Source organism: Vanellus vanellus (assembly GCF_965231255.1).
Source record: "Vanellus vanellus genome assembly, chromosome: 14".
NCBI lineage: Eukaryota > Metazoa > Chordata > Aves > Charadriiformes > Charadriidae > Vanellus > Vanellus vanellus.
Genome location: NC_138919.1, coordinates 19521186 through 19541869, shown reverse-complemented (window position 1 = coordinate 19541869; position 20684 = coordinate 19521186). Strand labels below are relative to the sequence as shown.

The 20684-nt window shown below is 42.3% G+C and overlaps 2 protein-coding genes across 2 annotated transcripts in view; both read left to right on the top strand.

The window, feature by feature from the left end:
- LMTK2 (lemur tyrosine kinase 2) overlaps positions 1 to 10209 on the top strand; it is a gene marked incomplete at its 5' end in the record, with an annotated part of 40703 nt that extends 30494 nt beyond the window's left edge. The window contains 7 exons of the mRNA XM_082490675.1: positions 1220 to 1304; positions 1542 to 1663; positions 3147 to 3296; positions 3557 to 6488; positions 8026 to 8161; positions 8573 to 8821; positions 9961 to 10209. Coding sequence (XP_082346801.1) covers positions 1220 to 1304; positions 1542 to 1663; positions 3147 to 3296; positions 3557 to 6488; positions 8026 to 8161; positions 8573 to 8821; positions 9961 to 9989 — 3703 coding nt within the window. The 3' untranslated portion in view covers positions 9990 to 10209. The remainder of the gene's footprint in view (positions 1 to 1219; positions 1305 to 1541; positions 1664 to 3146; positions 3297 to 3556; positions 6489 to 8025; positions 8162 to 8572; positions 8822 to 9960) is intronic.
- A 7337-nt stretch (positions 10210 to 17546) lies between these two features.
- Positions 17547 to 18047, top strand: BHLHA15 (basic helix-loop-helix family member a15; the record flags this gene model as incomplete). The annotated part of the gene is made up of 1 exon (XM_082490496.1): positions 17547 to 18047. One exon carries the CDS (start codon positions 17547 to 17549, stop codon positions 18045 to 18047), a length of 501 nt encoding a protein of 166 aa, XP_082346622.1.
- Between the last annotated feature and the right edge of the window lie 2637 nt (positions 18048 to 20684).

Below are 20684 nucleotides of genomic sequence, written 5' to 3'. Positions count from 1 at the left end.
TTACTTTTTCTAATGGTCGACTTCAAAGACTATCTGTAGTTCTAGTTCATGTGTGATGTATGGTTTTGTTACGTAGAGGAACTTAACTGTGGGTGTAAGAATACTACTGGTTGCTTAGTATCATTTTGTAAATTGTGAAGTACTTAAACCTGATCTGAACTGTTGACAGATTTTTGCTCATGGCAATTAAAATGCAAGATGTTAGGTAAAGAGGGATCTACCTCACTCTATAGAGCGTGATGAGCCTAAGTAATCTACGTCATAGGATTATTAGTGGAACGATGGAATTGCATATGAATTCCGTGGGTAGTTTGAATGCTTAAGAGTGTACTTCACTACTGCAGACAAGTGACTACATTTGGAACCCTTTCATAAAGGGCAGCATAATAGTCGTGAGGTTTTTTTGTGTAAAATCTTTAAATGCGATTGCCTTGTCACTAGGTTTAGTTTTATTTGGATTCCAGAACACAGATTCTGCTTGATTGTGTGGCTCTAAATCGATTCTCTCTTGAAATCGTGGAAGGCCCTAAGGGCAGTCATATCCTTGTGGCCACAAAACGAATCTCACCCACTAAGCCTGCTGGAAGGAGAGACTCTAGCAGTTGGTTGTTTTTTCTGGTGGTGAGTGTTTATGTACAACTGTGGTGTCCGCAGTATTCCAGCGAGACACAGGATAGATTGTTGGCCTGTATAGGTTCTAAACTTAACGAAAATGTAAGCAACAAGAGAACTATCTTAACATTTAGTTTGGATCAAAATTGTTCCTTTGAAATGAGTCTCCCCAGTTGCTGCGCCTGGGTTTGCATTGTGAGTTGGTCTTTTGGGGAGTGTGTGGACTGGTTCAGTTTCATCCAGAGAGAATCAGGAAGGTCTCTCCCGGAGCACGCCTTTCTTCCCTGCTTGCTTCATCAGCCTTTAGTAGGGCTGAGCTCTGTGGGACTGGACTGCAGCTCGTGGATGTTGAACCCTTAGCACCGGTTGCTTCGGATTACTGATCTGGGCCTGTTAGGGCCTGCTGCTTGCTACTGTAACCTATACCTGTGCATAACGCTGTGGGGTCCTATTTTTTTTTTATTTTTTAAATTTTGTTGGCTTTTCATTTGATACTTTAAGCTGTGGCGTGACTCTTAAGAAGTGTCACTTCTGTTAACCTGCTTGTCTTAATTTGCCTTGAAGACTCCTTGCTTTGGGCTCACTATCTATTTGTTTGCTTTTTCAGTGACTTGGCGTTACGGAATTGCTTTCTTACATCCGATTTAAATGTCAAAGTAGGAGATTATGGTATAGGATTCAGTAGATACAAGGTAAGTTAATCTAGTCATATACCACCTTTTTTAAAGGATTTGGAGCCTAAGGTTATAACAAGCACATTTTAAAGTTATAAACTTATACTAGATTGTCCTTTGAATAATGGACTTTCAAAGTATAAGTGGCGAATAAGCATAGCAAGCTCATGTAACAGAATAGATGATCTTTCTAGAGATGAGTGGAGTTCATGCTTTTTCTGTTTGTGTTTTTTTTTTTTTTTATCAATAATTTAGGAAGATTATATTGAGACAGATGAGAACAAACTCGTTCCTCTCCGATGGACTGCACCTGAGTTAGTAACAAGTTTTCAAGACAGACTGTTATCAGCAGAGCAAAATAAATACAGTAACATATGGTATGTAGTAGGCTTTAAAATAATTACAGTGGGATTTGTGAACATGTTCTTCAAATGTTACACAAATGAGTAAATATTTATAGTTAAATTGAATATTAGCCTGATACACTGCTTTTTCATTTTGTCAGATGTACAGTAGATTAATCTCTACAAACCTGAAACTGTCTTGCTTTGAAAAGATGCTTAGAAACCTTTTGAGAGAAGGGTTAGATTAAGAAAAAATCTTTAGCAGAACAGGTGTTTACACTAATAAAAGCAATTACTGTATATCTGCCAAATGCCTTCAAGTGTTTATAAAGGAAGGAAATAGTAAATGATTTTTGCAGTAATGTAATAGCTGTAGATGACAAAAAGTTAATTCCAGTAGAGCCCAATTAAGTTCCATTGGTAGAACAGTAGCTTCTTCGTTTCTTCTTGCTGTGCTTGAGGGCTGCAATTATCTGTTTGTCTCGGCTACAAAAGAGCTTATAGACAAAGGCTGGTGAAAATCCTGAAGATGAACTTTTTTGAAATTGCCAAGCTCCACTTCAGGTCTCAAGTCCTAAGAAATTTGGGTAATGGAAACTGGGGCTTAGGCTAACATTTCTGAAAACATTGTAGTTAAATTCCTGCTTTTATATTCTAAGGATATTAAATAATAAACTAGGCTTTATTTGCTAATTTAAAGGTATTGTTGCAGAAAGCAAGTGGGATAGATAGAAATTACCTAAATACTGATTTCCTTTTCCTGATTTCATCTTTCCAGTAGCCTTCCTCAGGTCATACTGTTCATCTAAACTACAAACAGCCAGGTCTCCAGGTTTCTGACTTGAATTTTAGTGCCTTTTGTATAGAGCTGCTTTGAACAGGCTTGAACTAGATGAATTCCAGAGACCCTTTCCAATCTAAATTATTCTACCATAATACATGCAGAGTGAGTTCCTTTGCATTTTGATCAAGGAAGGGTTGCCCAAAGATCAGCATCAACTCTAATCACTGAAAATGTGACTAGTGTTGTATATAGTACGTATACAGCACTAAGCAAAAGAGGTGGCTTCGAACCACTGCAGCTTAAAAATAAGTAATTTCATGAAAGCTGAAACAAAGATCAATTTTCTAGCAGTTTGACCCATAACTGCAATTTCTGAGGAAAGCTTTTCCTACTTTTGGACTAACCATAAAGTTTATTCGTCTTACTTCTCTAAAAAAGCATCTTCTACTTTTTTAATGTGTGTGGGTTTCTTCCGTAGCTCAATTGTTTGAGGCCTCTTGTATTGTGTTGCCTTCACTGTCATTGCCTTCAAGCAACTTTATTCTTGAGGCTTCTAGCGTTCTGTCAAATACAATGAGTTAACAGGTTCTGAAGTTGTTATGGAGCCAATGGGAGAGTGATATTCGTTTCTTCTTGCTCGCTATGCTCTGCATAATCCTTACGTTCTTAGAAAAGCAACTTTAAAATAGTTCTTAGTAACTTAGTAAGCACAGTCATTTGCTGCTCTTTCAGGTCCCTAGGTGTCACGTTATGGGAGCTGTTTGAGAATGCTGCTCGGCCTTACTCAGACTTTTCTGACAGGGAAGTCCTAACCCACGTCATAAAGGAGAAGCAGGTGAAACTCTTCAAGCCGCGTCTGGAGCAGCCATACTCTGATAGATGGTAAACTTTAAATGGTTTTATTTATTCTTAAAGCCGCTGAAGAAGTTTCTCACATTACTCGGTTCTCTTAAATGTATTGAAATTGCTCCGTGGAATCATGCTCCTGGCAAAGAAGCCCTAGATAAAAGTAAAAGGAGTTGCTATAGATGGAAATTCCTGCCAGTGATTCTAATTGTTACTCCTTAGCTTGTTAGATACCTGAATCTTATAAATTACTTTTCAGTATGAAACTTACTGAAACGTGTTTCTTATTTGTATAGGTATGAAGTTCTGCAGTTCTGTTGGCTACCTCCAGAAAAGAGACCAACAGCAGAAGAAGTGCATAGACTTTTAACTTACCTTCGCATGCAAAGCCAAAGGGACCCAGAGATCGATTTTGAGCAGCAGTGGAATGCTCTTAAACCAAACACCTCAAATAGAGAAACAAGTAATTCTGCATTTCCAATCCTAGATCACTTCACAGGAGACAGACTTGGCCATGAGATGGAGGAAGTTCTTACTGTAACTGAGACAAGCCAGGGCCTCAGCTTTGAATATATCTGGGAGGCAGCTAAACATGATCATTTTGATGAATGTGGTCATGTGAATCCTGATGAAGCAGTGACATACAGGAGTGTATTCTTTCCAGTGGAGGTTTTTGACAGGTCACTTTCTGAGCAGCGGGCAGGAGCACAGGATGGAGGTGGTCAAGAAGCATCGCTTGCTGTGCCTGGGGTGTTACCTGTGTTCGATGCACACAAGCTTTCTGTTGGAAATGACTACTATATCCAATTAGAGGAAAAGGGAAGTGGCTGCAGCATGAATTTTGATAACCAATCAGTTGTATTAACTACAGAGGTCGATCATCAAGAAGCTGTACAAGAAAAAAGTTCTCATTTCACAGTTCTCAGGGATCTTGATGTTGAAGAATCTAGCACTGACGGGGACTTCTTCCACTACAATACAGATCCTAAAGAGGAATTTTTGCCTGCGACTAGTAGTCCAGAAAGTCCTTTCCATAATATCTTTAATGACATAGACAGATCAGAAGAATTGACAAACAGAAAAATACTTGGTTTTGCTGAAACAAATGATATTCCTAAAGACTTTAAACCAGTTTTTTTAAACTCAAACACAGATGCTAGAAAGGCAGCAGGCCTTTCTGAGAAAGAGCATCGTAGTCAGGCTTCTGAAATCGAAACAGGTTCCTCATGTGAAAATACCTCTAACCAGTCTAACTTGGTAACTTTAGAAGAACTTTCTGATAATTTCTTATTTCTTCAAGAGAAAAACTTACTAACAGGGTTATTGTCTAACAAAACCAGCAGTGATTTTGGGCAAAACCCAGATGTTCTAAAAAGTGTATTAGAAACCTCAAATAAAATAGAAACCTCAAATAAAAACTCTGTAGAGCCTGAGCCTGTGTTGGCTGAAAATGCAGAGGTCCTTTCTTTAATCCATGAAAATCTTAGAATCGTGAAAGATGAAAATTTCAACCCAGTGACAATGAGTAAAGATCTGAATTTTCAGTCTCGGGCTGCTGTAGAGGTGCAGACATCTTCTAGTCCATCTGGAGCACATATGTCACATGATAAACGTGCACATCTTTGTTATTTGAAGGATGAGGGGAAACTTTTAAATGCGGAGGTCAACAAAGTCATGTCTTGTAACATTGATATTCTCTGTCAAGAAGAGCTGTTCAATAATGCCAAAAATAATAATGTTGGAAACAATCCATGTTATGGTGTTGCTGTTGAAACAGATAAGTGTGATGCACAAGTGAAACAGGGAATGCTTTTCAAGTCTGATGAAATAGCATTTAGTAGAGAAAAATGTAGTGATCAGGAAGATATGAAAAGAAACTTGCAAGATAAGTCTCCCATATTTAAAAAAGATGAATGTTTATTGGAGGAAAACCAAGGAACATCAAATCATTTTGAGAACTCTAAGGAAGTTCCAGAAGAGGTGACCTTAGTTTTGGTTGCTACTTCAGATTGTACAAGTCAGGATAGTCTTTTGGAAGACAGCCCATCTCCTACACAGACTGTAGAAGCCTTAGAGACACCTGATTCTTTGGATTCTTTAGATGTAAATGAGGTTTTAGAGTCTTTACAGGCTCAAAGTCCTCAGAAACTTTTGCCCCCTGATAAACCTGCTGACAGTGGCTATGAAACGGAGAACCTGGAATCTCCAGAATGGACTTCACATATCACTGTTGAGGATGCTTCGAGTGTAGATACCGCTCTCTGTGTTGTTAGTGAAAGCAATGTCAGTGCTTTACCTTCTAATCCAGTCATAATTGTTTCAGAAGCAGCAGCTTGTTTAGATGCAGCAAACAGCAACTTTGAAGTAACCCCAAAGGTTTTTCTGGGTGGAAATCAAAACTCGTATAGAGACTCTGCCTACTTCTCTGATAATGATTCTGAGCCCGAGAAAAAAACAGAAGAGACTGTAAACCTGTCAAGAGAGACTGTGTGTGTTGTTTCTTCAAATAGAAGAGAGAATAATACTGAAGAGGATTACAGTTTTAAAGAGAGAGAGCGGAAGTGTGATTTAAGGAATCACCAGGATATCAATAATGAAAATGCAAAACTAGAACTAAACCACAACTTAGAGATGCGAGAGATGGATGTAAGGATGCAGGAGTGTCCTGATGAGTGGGCTGAGGCAGCTCTGAATTCCCTGGAAATGTCAGTGGAAAGTAACCCAAGGGATGAAATAAAAGTGTCTGAGGCTTCCCATAAAACCGTCTCTTGTGTTGGCACTAATACTTCAGAACTTCTTTCACACAGAGACTTGAAGTCTGTGCATAACATACACAGCCCCTTAGATCTGAGTAACAGTGAGAAGCCCTTCTGTCACACTGAAGGGCAAAAACTGAAAGAGCCAGATATTGAAGGTAAATACCTCGGCAAACTCGATGTTGCTGGAATGCTTGATTTAGAAGATGGTGATGATGCAGATGAGGAAGATGAAAACAGTGATTCTGAGGATGACATGAGGACTTTCCATATGCATAGTCTGAGTTCTGACAGTGAAGATGAAACTGTTCATCAAGTACCTGAGATACTTACTGACAAGGATGATGGAAAACACCTGAGAAGCTTGTTGAAAATTCCAAAACCTCGTAATGAAAGGCAACAAGAGGACTGGAAAAATGAGAAAAAGGCTGTAACGTTCTTTGATGATGTGACTGTCTATTTGTTTGATCAGGTATCCTTTTTTCTTTTTTTAATTACTAATTCAAGTTTTTGTTGGTTTCCATTTTTTTTTTAAGCAAGATGCGGTAGAATAGCTTAACAATATTTGTGGACACATTGTTACAAGATCGCCTTTCCTGTCTTGGCAGGGTTAGATCTAGTTTGTGATGTGGGTTATTTTTTCTTTACAAATTAAAAAGAAACTTTTTCTTGGCTAGGTGCAGCTGCGTGCTGCTGGTAGAACAGCAGCACTAATTTGAAGTGAAGGAGGGTTTTGCTTTGGGCAGGGTCGGTTGCCAAATCCTGACTCTCCATTGCTTTTGGAGCTTGACAGTGCACACTGAATGAAACGTGGTTTTTAGTGATGTCTCACTGATGTTTATAAGCTCTATTTAATTTGAATGGACCAGATTTTATTAATTTAATTTACCAGAATGCTGTTGTAACTTTATAGAAGCAGTTTATCTGTTTAATGAGTTTGAGGACATACCCCTTAAAAAACAAAAACAAAACAAAACAAAAAACCAAACCAAAACAAACCCCCAAAAACACAAACCACAGTTTAACTCTGGATCTTGTTAGTTAGCATTAAGTGAAATTTACCTTAAACTGTAACCAAGGATGAGAGCAGTATTTAGATGGTAATGCTACTTTTTACTAATCCAACATGATTCAAGTTCAGGGAAATACTGATATGCTTATAAAACTCAAGGTTACCTTTGTTTCCCTATCTGCTTTATCCATTTTGAACTTCTGTAACTTGATACAGAGGGGACTTGTATTTTAACATTATGGCAACTAAACTAGTACAGTGAGTTTAAAAGAACAGTCACATTGTCAAGCTTTGTAAATGTTGCTTATGATGACGCATATAAATATTCGAGATAGTCGTGGTTTGGAATAGAAAACATAGGTGATATATTTGTGTTTAGGCAGTCTGTAGAATAGTGATTCTTTTGTCAGAGGGGAAGGAAAAAAATAGCTGTGTTTGAACTGCTCTTGTTGTTGAACTCTTTACTTATTATTACAGTAACTGATAAAATGTTGGCGGCTTCAACTACCGGTCATACAAAGTCTGGTTTTATCCTGGAGCATGATTAAGGGGTGGGGAAGAAAAAAAAAAAACAACCAACAAAAAACATTAAAAAAATGCTGGGAGATGGGATAAGGCTTTACTAAATAGGAAAAAAAAAAAAACACCCTACCTGTGTCAGGCTGATAAGGGAACTGTTCTCAATTGGAAGATGTTTTAGCTTTGTTCCTAGAAAATGAAACCTTTTCATATCATAAATATTTAAGTAGTCATTTCCTGCATGGATTTTAGCATGGATTTGGTACCACTTCCTTTAGAAATAGGAGTACATGCATATGCTTAGCCTGTAACTCAAAGCTCTGTTGTGTCGTAAAAACTGAAGAATTTACAGACCGTTCAGTTCCACAGTAGACGTGGTGGTGGGGCAGGGGGAGTGTGTTTTCGGAGTGCTTGCATCTATAGGCATGGAGACAACATGTGTACCGGAGAGCTAAAGAAGTGATTTTGTTTGCCTTAGGAAATGCCAACTAAGGAGCTGGGAAACCGTGCAGCGGACTTGAACGGCGAAGGCTCTCGCAGCATTCCTGTTCCCTCCTCGAGCTTTAGTTACTTAAACAGATTTACAAATTCCGAAAGCTCAACAGATGAAGAAGGTACTTGAATATGTTTATACATAGCAGGGGCTGAGACTGCTTTATGCATAGTTTTTGATTAAATGTCATTTATATTTTACGTGATTTGTAAATTCACTCTACCATACCAGCTTCAGTTTTGCATCCTGAGCATACATCTCAGCTCGGCGCAGATAAGTTACTGGTTACCAAAACTTGTGGTGTTGTACTGGTTGGGTTTGTATTGATGTGTCTAGGGTATCTTGAGAGGTGACCGAACAGTGGGCGACAAATCTTTGTGACCCCCAGGGCTAGAACAGCAAAGCTGTAAGTTTTGGGTTGGGTTAATGCAGTCTTCCAGGGGCTTGCTTTTAAAACTCTGTATGGCTTTATCTGACTGTAAATTGTCTCTCTCTCTTTCCTCCCCTCCCCCCCCCCCCCCCCCCCCCCAAGGTGGGGGTTTTGAATGGGATGATGACTTCTCTTCTCCAGAGCCATCCTTTATATCGAAGGCAGCTAATAGTCTTATTAGTTCTAAACCACCTCTTCAGTCATCAAAGTACTTCTCTCCACCTCCACCTTCCCGGACTCTCGATCAGAACTGGTCACACTCATCCCCTTATTCCAGATTCTCTCTCTCCCCTGCAAACATGGCAAGCTTTTCTCTTACCCATCTTACCGATTCAGATATAGAGCAAGGAGGTAAGTGATTTAGTTATAGTAGTTATTTTAAAACTACAAATTAAAAAAGTTATGCAAAGGTAGAAGTAATAGATATGACAAATCTTGTTGTATTTTAAATGCTTAATTTAGAAATGCGTTTTTAATGCTATAAAATTTGTCTGGTTTTGTATTTCAGTTAAGATGTAGCTTTCTGTTTAGATTGAGATTATTTGCATCCGAGTTGCTACAAACTTGCGGTGGGCTATTCTATGGAACATGTACAGGACAAGCTCACAGTTTTTCTGTTCAAAAAACTAGTGCTATATTTATATAAATTAAATCTATGTAGTCCTTAAGCACTTCTCTGTAGCTGCCACACTATGGCAGTTGAATGATTCTCATTGTTGCACTGTTGTAAGTCACAATTTTATTTTATCACTGCCCAAGGCGAGGATGCTGGAACATAATGTTTCTGCCATTGGTGTCTAGGATTATTTTACAGTTCAGTTTCTTTTCATACTGCTTTTTAGAAAGTGCATTCTTGACGTTTTGTCAAGAGTTGCGGCACGTGTTGTAGAGCTGTGAGTAGGATAGTTTCTGTTAGGAGGGCCAAACAGTCTGTTCATAGCAACACTGAGTAGTACCAGTAATTATTAACAGAAGCTTTCTTGTCTGTAACAAAAAGCTTTTTTTTTAAGCTTTGATACATTTTTGAGGGTTAAGAGAAGCAAAACTAAGCAGACTTTATCAGTTCACCATATTATTAATCTTGATAAAATGTTACATTATTAAAAATATTGCTGATCGCAGAGCCTTGCTAATGGTCAATGTCTATAAAAATGTAATTGGTGTTTATATAGAGAGTTGTATTGTTCTTGTGTGTGCTTATTGATTAGATAATGTTTGCTGCTTAGTAACTCACAGATGAGAGAGATTATGCTGGCGATCCGACATTGCCTTACGTGTCCTAAGAAGTGACATTGAGCTGTGCGATTTAAGCAGCTGTCTGTGCATAAATGCACCGAATGTTTACAGGAGGTGAGAGCTCTAGGGAAAGATTAACTGAAACTTGGAAGTGCGAAACAGCTGAATGCCAAGTTCTAGGAGGAGTCTTAGAAAGAAGTGAGGGTTGTGCAGAAGAATCTCACTGTACCTTATGACCTTTCCTCTACTAACAGGAAGCAGTGAAGATGGAGAAAAAGATTAAATGAATTAAAACTTCCTTGGACTACATACATAAAACACACAGACTTTGTCTGAAACTTCCTTATCTAAACTCTGGATCCTCCGGGAGTAGCGCAGGTAATCAAGAAGTACTAAGAAATGAAAGTAAACACTGAAAGCAATGTTAAATCAGGACATTAATTTGAATGTGTATTTAACTTTGTAATGTATTTTTAATCGGTGCAATTTTGCTTTTCATTGAAAGATGATTCTGCCGCTGTTTTCAAGTACTTGAAGTATTTTTCAGATAAATTAAGAAACAAGTAAAGCAATTACACTACAGTCTGGTTTATGTATGAGATTGTATAATATTCTTTTTATATTTTTCCATGTAGTTCGTTACCTATTTGAACATACACCTGTTGTAGAATTGTGCATAACTGTCCTGTGCAACAGGTGGCTGTGTTGCAGAAACTGTATGAATGATAGTCGATCAGTAGTGAGCCATATTTATTCAAAAAGATATCACTACATATTACTTTGCTTATTACAATTGCACTATGGATTATTCTTCCTTTATTTCCTGATGATGTACAGAGTCAAAATCTGAAATCTGTCAAGGAAGACAAGACAAGTTGAATTGGCCCATTTATCCAGTTTAATTTGTCCTTTTTGTAGCCTTTGCTATGCACGGTACTTGTAAAACGTACATAACTTCTGAGTGTTATGTTAGACTTACTGAAATCTTACATTCAGTACCATTTCTAAATGATAATTATTATAGGTTGATTGTTAGTGTTCATGTTTTATAGGAAACTGGAAAAGAATATGTGATATACTCTGGAATTTTTAGATGAAAGAGATAATATCTCTTAATTCCTGAATATGATCCTACTGACTGCTTAAACTGTAATAGCATCTGACTATATCATAATTAAGGGCCTTCCACTTTTTGCTACAATTTCTGCCTTGGAGAGAGAAGGTGAATTATTGGTTATACAAAACTGGAATTTATGAACCTTATAAAAAGACTAATTTCAGTAGACTGGATTCGGACACACTTGGCCCTTCAGTTGTCCATCCTGTGAATTTTGAAGCTCACTCTTCTGCTGGCTGCAGAGTGGGGCTGCCAGAGGCCTGTGGTCAATCTACCTCTCGGTGACATTAAGACAAAGGAGAATTCAATTCATGGTCAATGCCCAATTTTGTGCCCTTTGTAAGGCCAAACCCATTTTAAGGTGTGTGCAAGGCTCCACAGTGCATCTTGAAATGCACACTGACCAAACGATGCAGTCTAGTAAAGTTTGCTCTGAAGCTGTCTGTAGGGAAGGGAATACAACGTGGGGGTGTTAACCTCTGTGCTCTACCGTGCATTTAGCTAGTTTAACCCTTTAAACTGCTGGGGGGAAAAAAAATAAATCCTTAATTATTACTCCAAAATAATTCCGTTGAGAAACAGATCCCTGACCTCTTGGAATGCCTTATGCAGCTGCGGATCTGTAGGAAACGCTGATAGGAACAGTTTACCTGGGTTTGTATTTTAGTGTACTAAAATACTAATGTACTAAAGTGCTTTGTATTTTAGTGGCTATTTTTGGCGGGGCGTCAGTATAATGGTGGTCCAAGTGCCCTGTGTTCAGATCCAGTCACCAGAGAATTTTCATCACATGAAGTATAGGAGGACTAGGTATTTTCAGATGTGTAAAGTTTGTTCTTGTATACCTCTATATGCATTTTGAGTTTTTTTTTAAGTATGTTTTAAAATTACAGGAATATGTTAATTGCTTTTTTTCCCAGCATTATTTAGCCCTTAACCAGAATGGTTTCCATACCGATCAAAAGGGAATGATTTAGTGTTAATGTTATTTAAAGTTGCCAACGTATTTTTGAGAAACTTTTCTGAGGAGGCACTCAGGTTCAGAGTTAGTCAGAACCGTTCTTCGCTATGAAGCGAGGAACTGAATTTTTCATGGACTTTTCCCCAAACATGATTTAAGAGGCAAAGCCACGTAGTTCTTAATACAGGCTTACGGTGAATACTGTAGAGGGTTTAAGGAAGCTGTGTGCTACTCAATATTTTAAAATATAGGTAATAGACTTTGTGCACAAATTACTGCTTAGAAATTCCATAATTCCAATGCTGAACTCCTTGATACAGCTAGATTAAGGTATCTCATCCGTCTTCTATAATTCTCACTGTAGTAAGAATGAAACTCCGTAATGGTCTGCAAAGAATGTGTGGGCTTATCTGCCTTGCGTGGTGAAAAATCTACTGTATCAGACCTGGAGTTCAGCCTTAATTTTGAATCATTTGATTTAAAATGTAGTCCAAAGTTAAACAAAAGCTTATACTCCAGAATGTTGCAATTTGGTTGTACATTTTGTTTCTCTCAGTTCTGGAAACTCAGATGTTTATCTTGCACATCAGGAATTTCCTTTGCTTGATGGGAATCTAAGATTTTTATTCTTCACCCGGGTTTAAAGAAAATCTTACATAGGAAGTGAAAGTTCCCTCCATTTACTTCTTTGTCCAAATGGACTCCTTGCTAATGAATTGCCAAAGGAGCACTTTTTCCAAAATGAGCTGCGATGTGTATGATACTAAGCAAGGTAATGTCCTTTTTAGCTGTACAATGAAGAGAAAGAAATATTTAAAGTTGACTCACCTCACTTAAACAATGAATTTTCATTTCAGTAATCCAGTAGGCTGGATCGCAATAATATAAAAGGTCTTTTTTGGAAAAAATTGTTGTTAAAAATCTGATCTACTACTAGCAATATTTAAATACCTGCCTAGCAGTCAGTGGCACAATGAAGATGAATCGGTAATTCCAATGTGTCACATTATAGTGAGGGGATTTGTTACAAATAATCCATTAAACTGTGTGTAATTTCTTGCACTAGATACTTAAGCATGGTTTCCGTTTTAGAAGTACACGTATCTATTTTCAATAGTTTATTATGAGGACTGGTTGCATTTTAATTCCTTCTCTAGTAGAATACCTTGATTATTTAAATAATGAAGGCATTGTCTCAATTTGGCTACTAAAGTTATTTAAAAGGTCTGATTTTTCCCACCTAAGGAAGTTTGTTTAAAAATGAGGATCTGTAGTGAGAAGCCAACAGCGTGAGAGGAGTGTCCAGTTTTAATGGAAACACCTGTACCCTCCCGAATCCCCAAGCTGCGCAGATACGTTGCGTGTATAACTGCATTTATGAAAACTGCCATTTTCATGGAAATGAGCGGATTAAACATTTTTTTTCATATCCTTGTTGGTGCACTAATGAAAGCCATTCAAGCCTCATTCTTTTTATCAGTATTTTTAGCAAATTTTTATGTAGTACTCAATCTTTTTCATGAGGAGGCTGGTTGGTAGGAAGACTTTTTTTGTGATTAAGCACTATGCTAAAATGTCAGCATTGTCAGGTGTTAGTGTCATGGCTATTTTTGTTGGAGTTGGTGAAAGGTGGAATCCAAGTATATTAGCCTTATAAGAAATAGCCTTAAGTCAGAATGGAGTATACAAAATTACTTCAGCTTTAAGTCATACAGAAATATCCTTGTATGTTAATGGTTTCAGTACAAGACTGGAAAAAATCTAGAGGAGAGTCAAACATCATATAAACTTATTGAAAATAAGTATTTGTAATACCAGCAGCCTGTTTTTCAGAAACTTGAATATGAATTACAGTTTTGTTTATGAAATTGTTTGAACTTGCACAGATGTAGGTGTAACTTAAATGATAAATGGTACTGACGTGTGTGTATATATAATGTTTAATTCTATTTGTAAATGAGAAACTATGTAACAAGATCATAGGTATGAGGTTTTCCTATTGTAATTTAATACAGGTATGAGGTTTATGGCAATATATCATAGTTAATGAAATTTCAGGTCAAAACGTCTTTAAATTGTGTACATTTTTAAATTGTAATTTCTACTGTATATTGATTATCATGCATAGTGTGATTCAAGAAACTGCTTGTAATTTAAAAATATTTAATATTAAAAATAAAATACAGTTATATATTTATAATCTCTTTGTCTGTGTGCATTCATTGTTAGACAGATGTCAGCAACAGATCAGGTCCACAGTATCGTTCTACTGTAGGATATGTTTGTTAGTGTCTGGAGGTTGAGAAAGTACCAAAAGTGCACAGCTACAGTCCCAGCAGATGAGTCCACAATAAATAGTGTAGTTGCCTTTAATTTATTCTAATATCACCCGTGTGTGAACTTCGGGTAATATGTATATGCAGTCAGTAGGCAAGCAATACTTAATACAGTGTAATTCTAAAAATTGAATGTTGCTTTTGATCCTCAAATTAAGCATCTGTAGAAAGAAGGGATATTTCAAAGTTGCTAAGTACCCTCCAGGAAACAGGTTAATGGTATGTTTTCTCAGTATTTATTGAATTTATTTCTAGAAGACTATTTAATTGGGGTTTTTTAATCTAAGTGTGTGTGCAGAACGGAGCTAAGATTGCCAGGTGCCTGTAGTACTTGGCGGTGGTGGTGGCTTGGTTCCCCTGGGACTGGGGCCGTTTCAGCCTGGGCACTCCATGAGGCAGCGCTGGGTTTCCTCTTAACCCTCTTTTGCGGTGGTGTGTGCGGCGATGGCGATAGCTGCTGGGGGCTGTTGCGGGAGCCCCACACCCTGTCGCAGCTGTTGAGACCTGGGAATGAGAAACTGATACCAAGATGACAACTTCATTAGGTAAAATATAACCACTGGGCTGAACTGTGACCAGGACAGCGGTCGTTACTGAGAACAGATGTAAAAGATCCCACGGCGCTCAACTGGTCATCTCGTACACAACCTGTTACCGCAGACTGAGCGCTCGGGGTCTGCAGCAGCCGCCTCGGAGGGCCGGGAGAGCTTTGCCGGGGGGGGCTTTGTCGCGCGGGTGGGATGGGAACTTGCACAGCCCCGGGCCGAGCAGAGCCGAGACACCTCCTCCTCCTCCTCCTCCTCCGGCGGAGGTCGGTGCCGGCCCGACCCCTCCTGCAGGGACTGCCCTGCCCGCCGCAGCCTCCGCACGCCGTGCGGCCCCCGCCCCGCCGGTGTGTGCCACCCGGTGCCCGGCGGGACCCTCGCGCCGGCCGCTTCCGCCGGGGCTCCTCCGCCCCCCGCGCCGGGTGCCGGTGCCCGTCCCGCGGGGTGGCCGCCCCGGGCCCGCCCCCGCCGCTAAAGCGACGTGTCGCGACAGCGCAGGCGGCGGGGGGGACCTGCGGGCTCGGCCGCGCTCGGGGACTCCGCTCGGCGGGAGGGGGGCTCCCCCGCCGGCTCCTGCTGCCGCTGCCCCCGGTCCCGCTCCCGCAGGCGCCGCGGTGTCGCCCCGCGGGCCCGAGGCGCCTTCTCCACAGCCGGTGGCAGCGGTAAGTCGGAGGAGGGACGCCAGCCCTGAGGGACGGGTGCCGAGGGTGCAAAATGCGCTGGTGTTTGGCTGCTCTCTCTCTTTGGCTTCTCTTGACCACCCCACTCCGTTGCTGCTGATCCCCCTCCATCGCCGGTTCCTCCCTGCAGAGCCGGGCCGTCTCCCCGCGGCTCGGGGCAGCCTGGCGGTGGCTCCAGGGTTTCCCGGGGAACACGGGGGTGTGCTGCTGTCTGAAAGCAAACGTCGGCCAGCGAAGCACCCTGGCACCCACACCATCCCCTCTGCCTTCCCCTGGCCTGCAGTGTTACAGACTGCTTTGCTCCCACGGTTTGCTGGAGGCTCTTTTCTCGGGGACTTCTCCTCCAGCTTTCTCTGCTGGCTGTCCCCGGGAACCCCCTCTTCCCCAAGTCCCGCCGGCTGTTTCCCTCCCAAACAGCAGCTGCTCATTTCACTGCTCTCCGCCCCCAAAGGCGTTTTTTGCACTGGAGAGGGGAAGTTGACGGGTCTCCTCTGTGCCCACCCTTACTTTTCTGTCCTGCAGTTACGCCTTTTCTGCCAAGTGAGTCAGATGAAGAGTCCCCAACAAACCCAGTGCTTGGCTTTACCCCTCTTCTCTTGCTTAAGAAACTCGCATGTCTGGCATTTCGTCTAGGCTCCCACAGCACAAGCTCTTCGGGGCTGTCAGTGTTCTCATGTGGGCGCTACCCTAACCAAACCGCTGTGTGCATTCCTGTGCTCTCTGGCAAAGGGGCCTCCCTGGTAGGAAGGCAGCAGGGGGTGGCCAGGATGCCCTCACGGGCAGAGACCTGAGTCACCATGAGTGCCGAGCAGCTGAAGACGTCTCTGAAGAAATGAGAGAGGAAGTGGTATTTATGGCAGCACACCTGGGAACTGCTCACCGCCTGCTCCCGTGAAGGCTGATGTCCTACACTGGGACAGTCCACACCTGTGGCTAGTTGGTTTGGGTTTTCTTATTGGCTCACCAACCTTCTAACCGCTCCTACATAATAGCACTGGCATAAAATATTATTTTTTTTTAAGACCAAAACTTCCTATGACTACATGGACTGGAGGAAAGTGGAAGGAAGCATTTTGGGAATCATCTGGGTACCGTCGGTGTTTGGTGTTACAGCGGGGTTGCTGTCAGGCTGCTGTCTTCAGCCGTAGTGCGGGCACGGAATCTGGGCTGGGGGAGGGTAACGCTTCAGCGCTGTCGTCTGCCTTGCTAACGTGTGAGGAAGGAACATTGCTGTGTCTTTTCAGATAATCTAGGGAATAAATACTGCTCTGCTGCTGTTGAACTGGGGCAGAAACTGCAATTAAGCCCCACCATTACTTGACTGCTGCTGGAAGCGTGAAATGCTTGTGTTTGTGTGCTGTGGGTGAGAGGTGCTGCTGGCTAGGAGTTCCTGAGCCCCGTGTGAGTCAGCGTGTCACGATTCCCTCTAGTGCACCACTCATAAATGCAGTGGGAACCTATTCCTACAAAAAGCAATTACCGGGCGTTCAAAGAGAAATTACCTTCTGAGTAAGCGCCTGAGGATTGTGTCTGATACCCCACACACATAAGCCTGCAGACGTACAACCAGGCAGTGTATGGTTTTATGATAACTTGTAACTACAGCTGGCAGAAAACAGAAGTATGTGAGATCAAAACCAGAGGCAATGTGTTATCAAACCTAATTGACCATTGTACTCCTCATAGTTTTTGAGTTGTGGTTCACTCTTCCCATGGGAAGACTGGATCAGCTCAGAGGCCATTTTCTTACGTGCAGCGAGAGGAGAAATCTCTCCAATTCGAGGTCTACTTATAAGAAAGTAGAGAGGTGTCTGTTTTTCACTTGGCTCCCCATACATGAGGACACCAGTAGGTGACTCACTGCATCTTTGTTTCGATGGTTCCATTCACTTGGCCTCTGCTCCCTCTGTAACCTCTTCCTTCCAGCTGAAGGAGGGTCTGTTGTTCTCTAAAAAGAGGATTTTCTCCTCTGTTCATCTGCACAGATCATCTTGACTAATAACATTCACAACTTCTAAAACAAACGTCACTAAATTAAGAGAGCCAATGATGGTTTTCCAGTAGTGAGCAAGTGAGAAAACACACAGCAAACAAACCTGCATTGGGTCAGTTGTTCAGCATGGAACTGTGCAACAATTAAAGATATTGGTGTCATGTTTTTACAGCACGTTGATGCTTAATACCAGTACATCTCCCAAAACATGAAGACTAAAACCAAAGGAAAGAAGCAGAGGCATCCTGTTGACAAAGAAGCATTTTCTGAGGAGTCAGCAATGAGGAAAAAAGAACTGGTGAAATGTTTGGGACACAAAGAGAGGAGGAATGGGGGAAAGAAGGAGAGCAGCAAGGTCACTCCGGCCAGAGCCAAGCATGCTTGGAGCAGTAAGGACAGGCATTTGAGGAGACTGGAAAGCAACGAGCGGGAGAGGCAGAGAATGCACAAGCTCAACAACGCGTTCCAGGCTTTGCGGGAGGTGATCCCTCACGTGAGAGCTGAGAATAAACTTTCCAAAATAGAGACTCTCACACTGGCCAAAAATTACATTAAATCCTTGACCTCCATTATACTCAATATGTCCAACGGACACTTTCCCTCAGCAGAAGGGATGGGGGGAGCCTGGGGGTCCAAACTGTACCAGCACTATCAACAGCAACATGGGGATGAGGATCATGAGGAACATCTACAAAAATATTCCACATAGGTTCATAGCTTCAGCCGAAACACCTACAGTTAGCTACTACCGTGATTCTTTTTCCTTCCTGCATGGTAACACATGTCAGTACATCATAGAGGTTTTAAGAGATTATTTTTGCCTCCAGCTATCCCCTATATTTTCTTAAAAAGACAAACACTCGTGGCTACAGCTTATACACCATGTTAAAAAAATTACCTTAGATTATAAGAATTTTTCAGAGCTTATATTTGTGTGGTGTATCAGGGTCGGGTGACCTATCCTGTAACACTGTAGTTGAAAGTGAAGATTTATAAACTTCTGACAATTGCCCTCCCTGGAAGGGCTGCAAGTTGAGCATTTAAGACCTGTGTCACCGAGTTCACTAGAGCTTGTTGGGAATCTTGGCTGTAGCACTGTTCACCAACTGTTCCGTGATTCTGTTCTTATCTATCCTGCCACAGAGGAAATTAAAATTGATGACAACATTTAACTAACTTGATGAGTGAAGAGGCACATATGGGAAATAGGCACCAAATCTGAATATTTTTCTTGAGAGTTTTGGATCCATGCTGATAATTTTGAACCTTGCAAAGCATAAAAACTTTTAAAGTACTTGTTAATGTAAACATCTACAAAGCTTTCTTAGATTGTAAGCTCTCTAGAGTAAGGATGTGTTCAGGTCTATGTTTCCAGAGCATCCAGCCTCATGGAGTTTTTCTTTAGTGGGTGTCTGGGTGCCATTGTAATAGAAATAATAAATAAGGGGCAAAGGACTTATTTCTGCCAAAACTATGATAAAAATGCTTTAGTATAGTCATAAGTTAGACAACGATCTATGCAATTACAAATCATTTGCTAATGAAACCTGTAATGTGATCAGGATTCTTTCTGGGTTAGTGCTAGATTCTGGTATTATAAAACGCAATAAATGAAGCAGGAACTCTTCAAAAACGGAAAATGAGCTTTTTCCCCCTCCCTCCATCTTACTGTAAAAAACTTTTATATGCCACTGAGGAACTCTCATTTCCTCTCATATTCTCATCCCTGAAGAACCGGCTGAGGTGCCCCCAGCTGGAGCCATGGTGGCTGTGGAGCCCCTGTTCCAGCTCTCCCTACCCGCATCCTCGCAGTCCCGCGCTGGCGGGATGCTGCTGCTCTGTGGGGCGGATGGCGAAGGTAGAACCTGGCATCTCAAGCGCCAGTAGGATTGATAATAGATTGTGGTGTGGACCTTCTCCCTGCAAAGTCGGGCTGTCCAAGAAGGAGTGGTGGCTGAGGAAGGGATTGTCAGATCCAGCACAGAAGGGTTATGCTGCACTGCATCGTTTGTACCGTGCTGTTTATTTTGCTCCAGCAGAGCTGATGATAATGCAACTATTTCATTAAAAGGTCAGGTTTCCCTGACAGGCCGGTGAGGGATGTGAATTACTCATCACCATCGCGATCTACAGGTATGATGTAGAATCACTAATATTTTATTTGTGTTGTTGCCTTACTGGAGAGAGAAATTACTTGGATCCTGCCTCAACCTGGGATTTTCTTAGTTTCCAAACTAAAATAGTTGTGATTAGCCCTTCTAGTACTCAAGTGTTAAGGAAGGTACTACTTAGTGTCTTATAGATTTGACTTGCCGTAACAGTGCTGTATCTTACTTCAGTCAACAGGTGCTCGTTACTGGTAAAGCCCTTAACGTATCTGTATGTTCGCTGATTGTAATGGGAGAAATCAGGAGCACCAAGGCGTTGGAGTTAGTTAGGGTAATGAGGGGGGAACAGTTTTGCACTGAAAGAGTGGAGAGTAGATGTCAGGAAGAAATTGTTGCCTGTGCGGGCGGTGAGCCCCTGGCGCAGGGTGCCCCGAGGAGCTGTGGCTGCCCCATCCCTGGAGGTGTTCAAGGCCCGGTTGGACGGGGCTTGGGGCAACCTGGGCTGGGGGGAGGTGGCCCTGCCCAGGGCAGGGGGTGGGGTAAGGGGTGGGACTAGGTGATCTTCAAGGTCCCTTCCAGCCCAAGCCATTTAGTGATTCTATGAAGGCATTTTCTTTCAATTGTTCTACTTACTCTTCCCTGAAGAGACTCTACGTTGGATGTTGCTTGGTCATTTGTCAGCATACAGGTCAGTGCGAACAGGCGCTGAGGGGCTGTCGGTGCGTGGCGGAGAGCTGTGCTGCCACAGGCGCGGTGAGGCGGCCGCAGGGCCGGGGCAGGACGTTGTCGTGCACCCACGGCAGGAGATGGGCGCTGAGGCTGCTTGGAGGCTCTCACGTGAAAAACGGATTTGGCTATCAAAATGCATGCCTCAGAAGCCGGCGGGTTCGGGGAGCAGTTTCTGCTGTGTCCTCGCCCTGCTGAGGGTCCTCGAGGCTGGAGAGACGGTCCGGACGCCGGTGCGGGGCCCCGGGGGCCCTCGGGGGCTCTGGGCAGGTCGGGCCGCCAGAAGAGCGAGCGGCGGGCGGCCCCCCGGCCCTGAGGCGGCGGCGAGGAGGGCGGCGGGGAGCGGGCGGCGGCGCTGAGGGGCCGCGGCCCTGAGGCGTTTTGGCGGGCTCGTCTTCTCGCGAGAGGAGCCGCGGGCCGGCGCCGCTACTGAGGGAGTGCGGGCGGCCGGGCGGGCTCCGGGAGCCTTCGTCTGCGGCTGCTGCCGGGGTCCGAGGAGGGAGGGCCGGGCC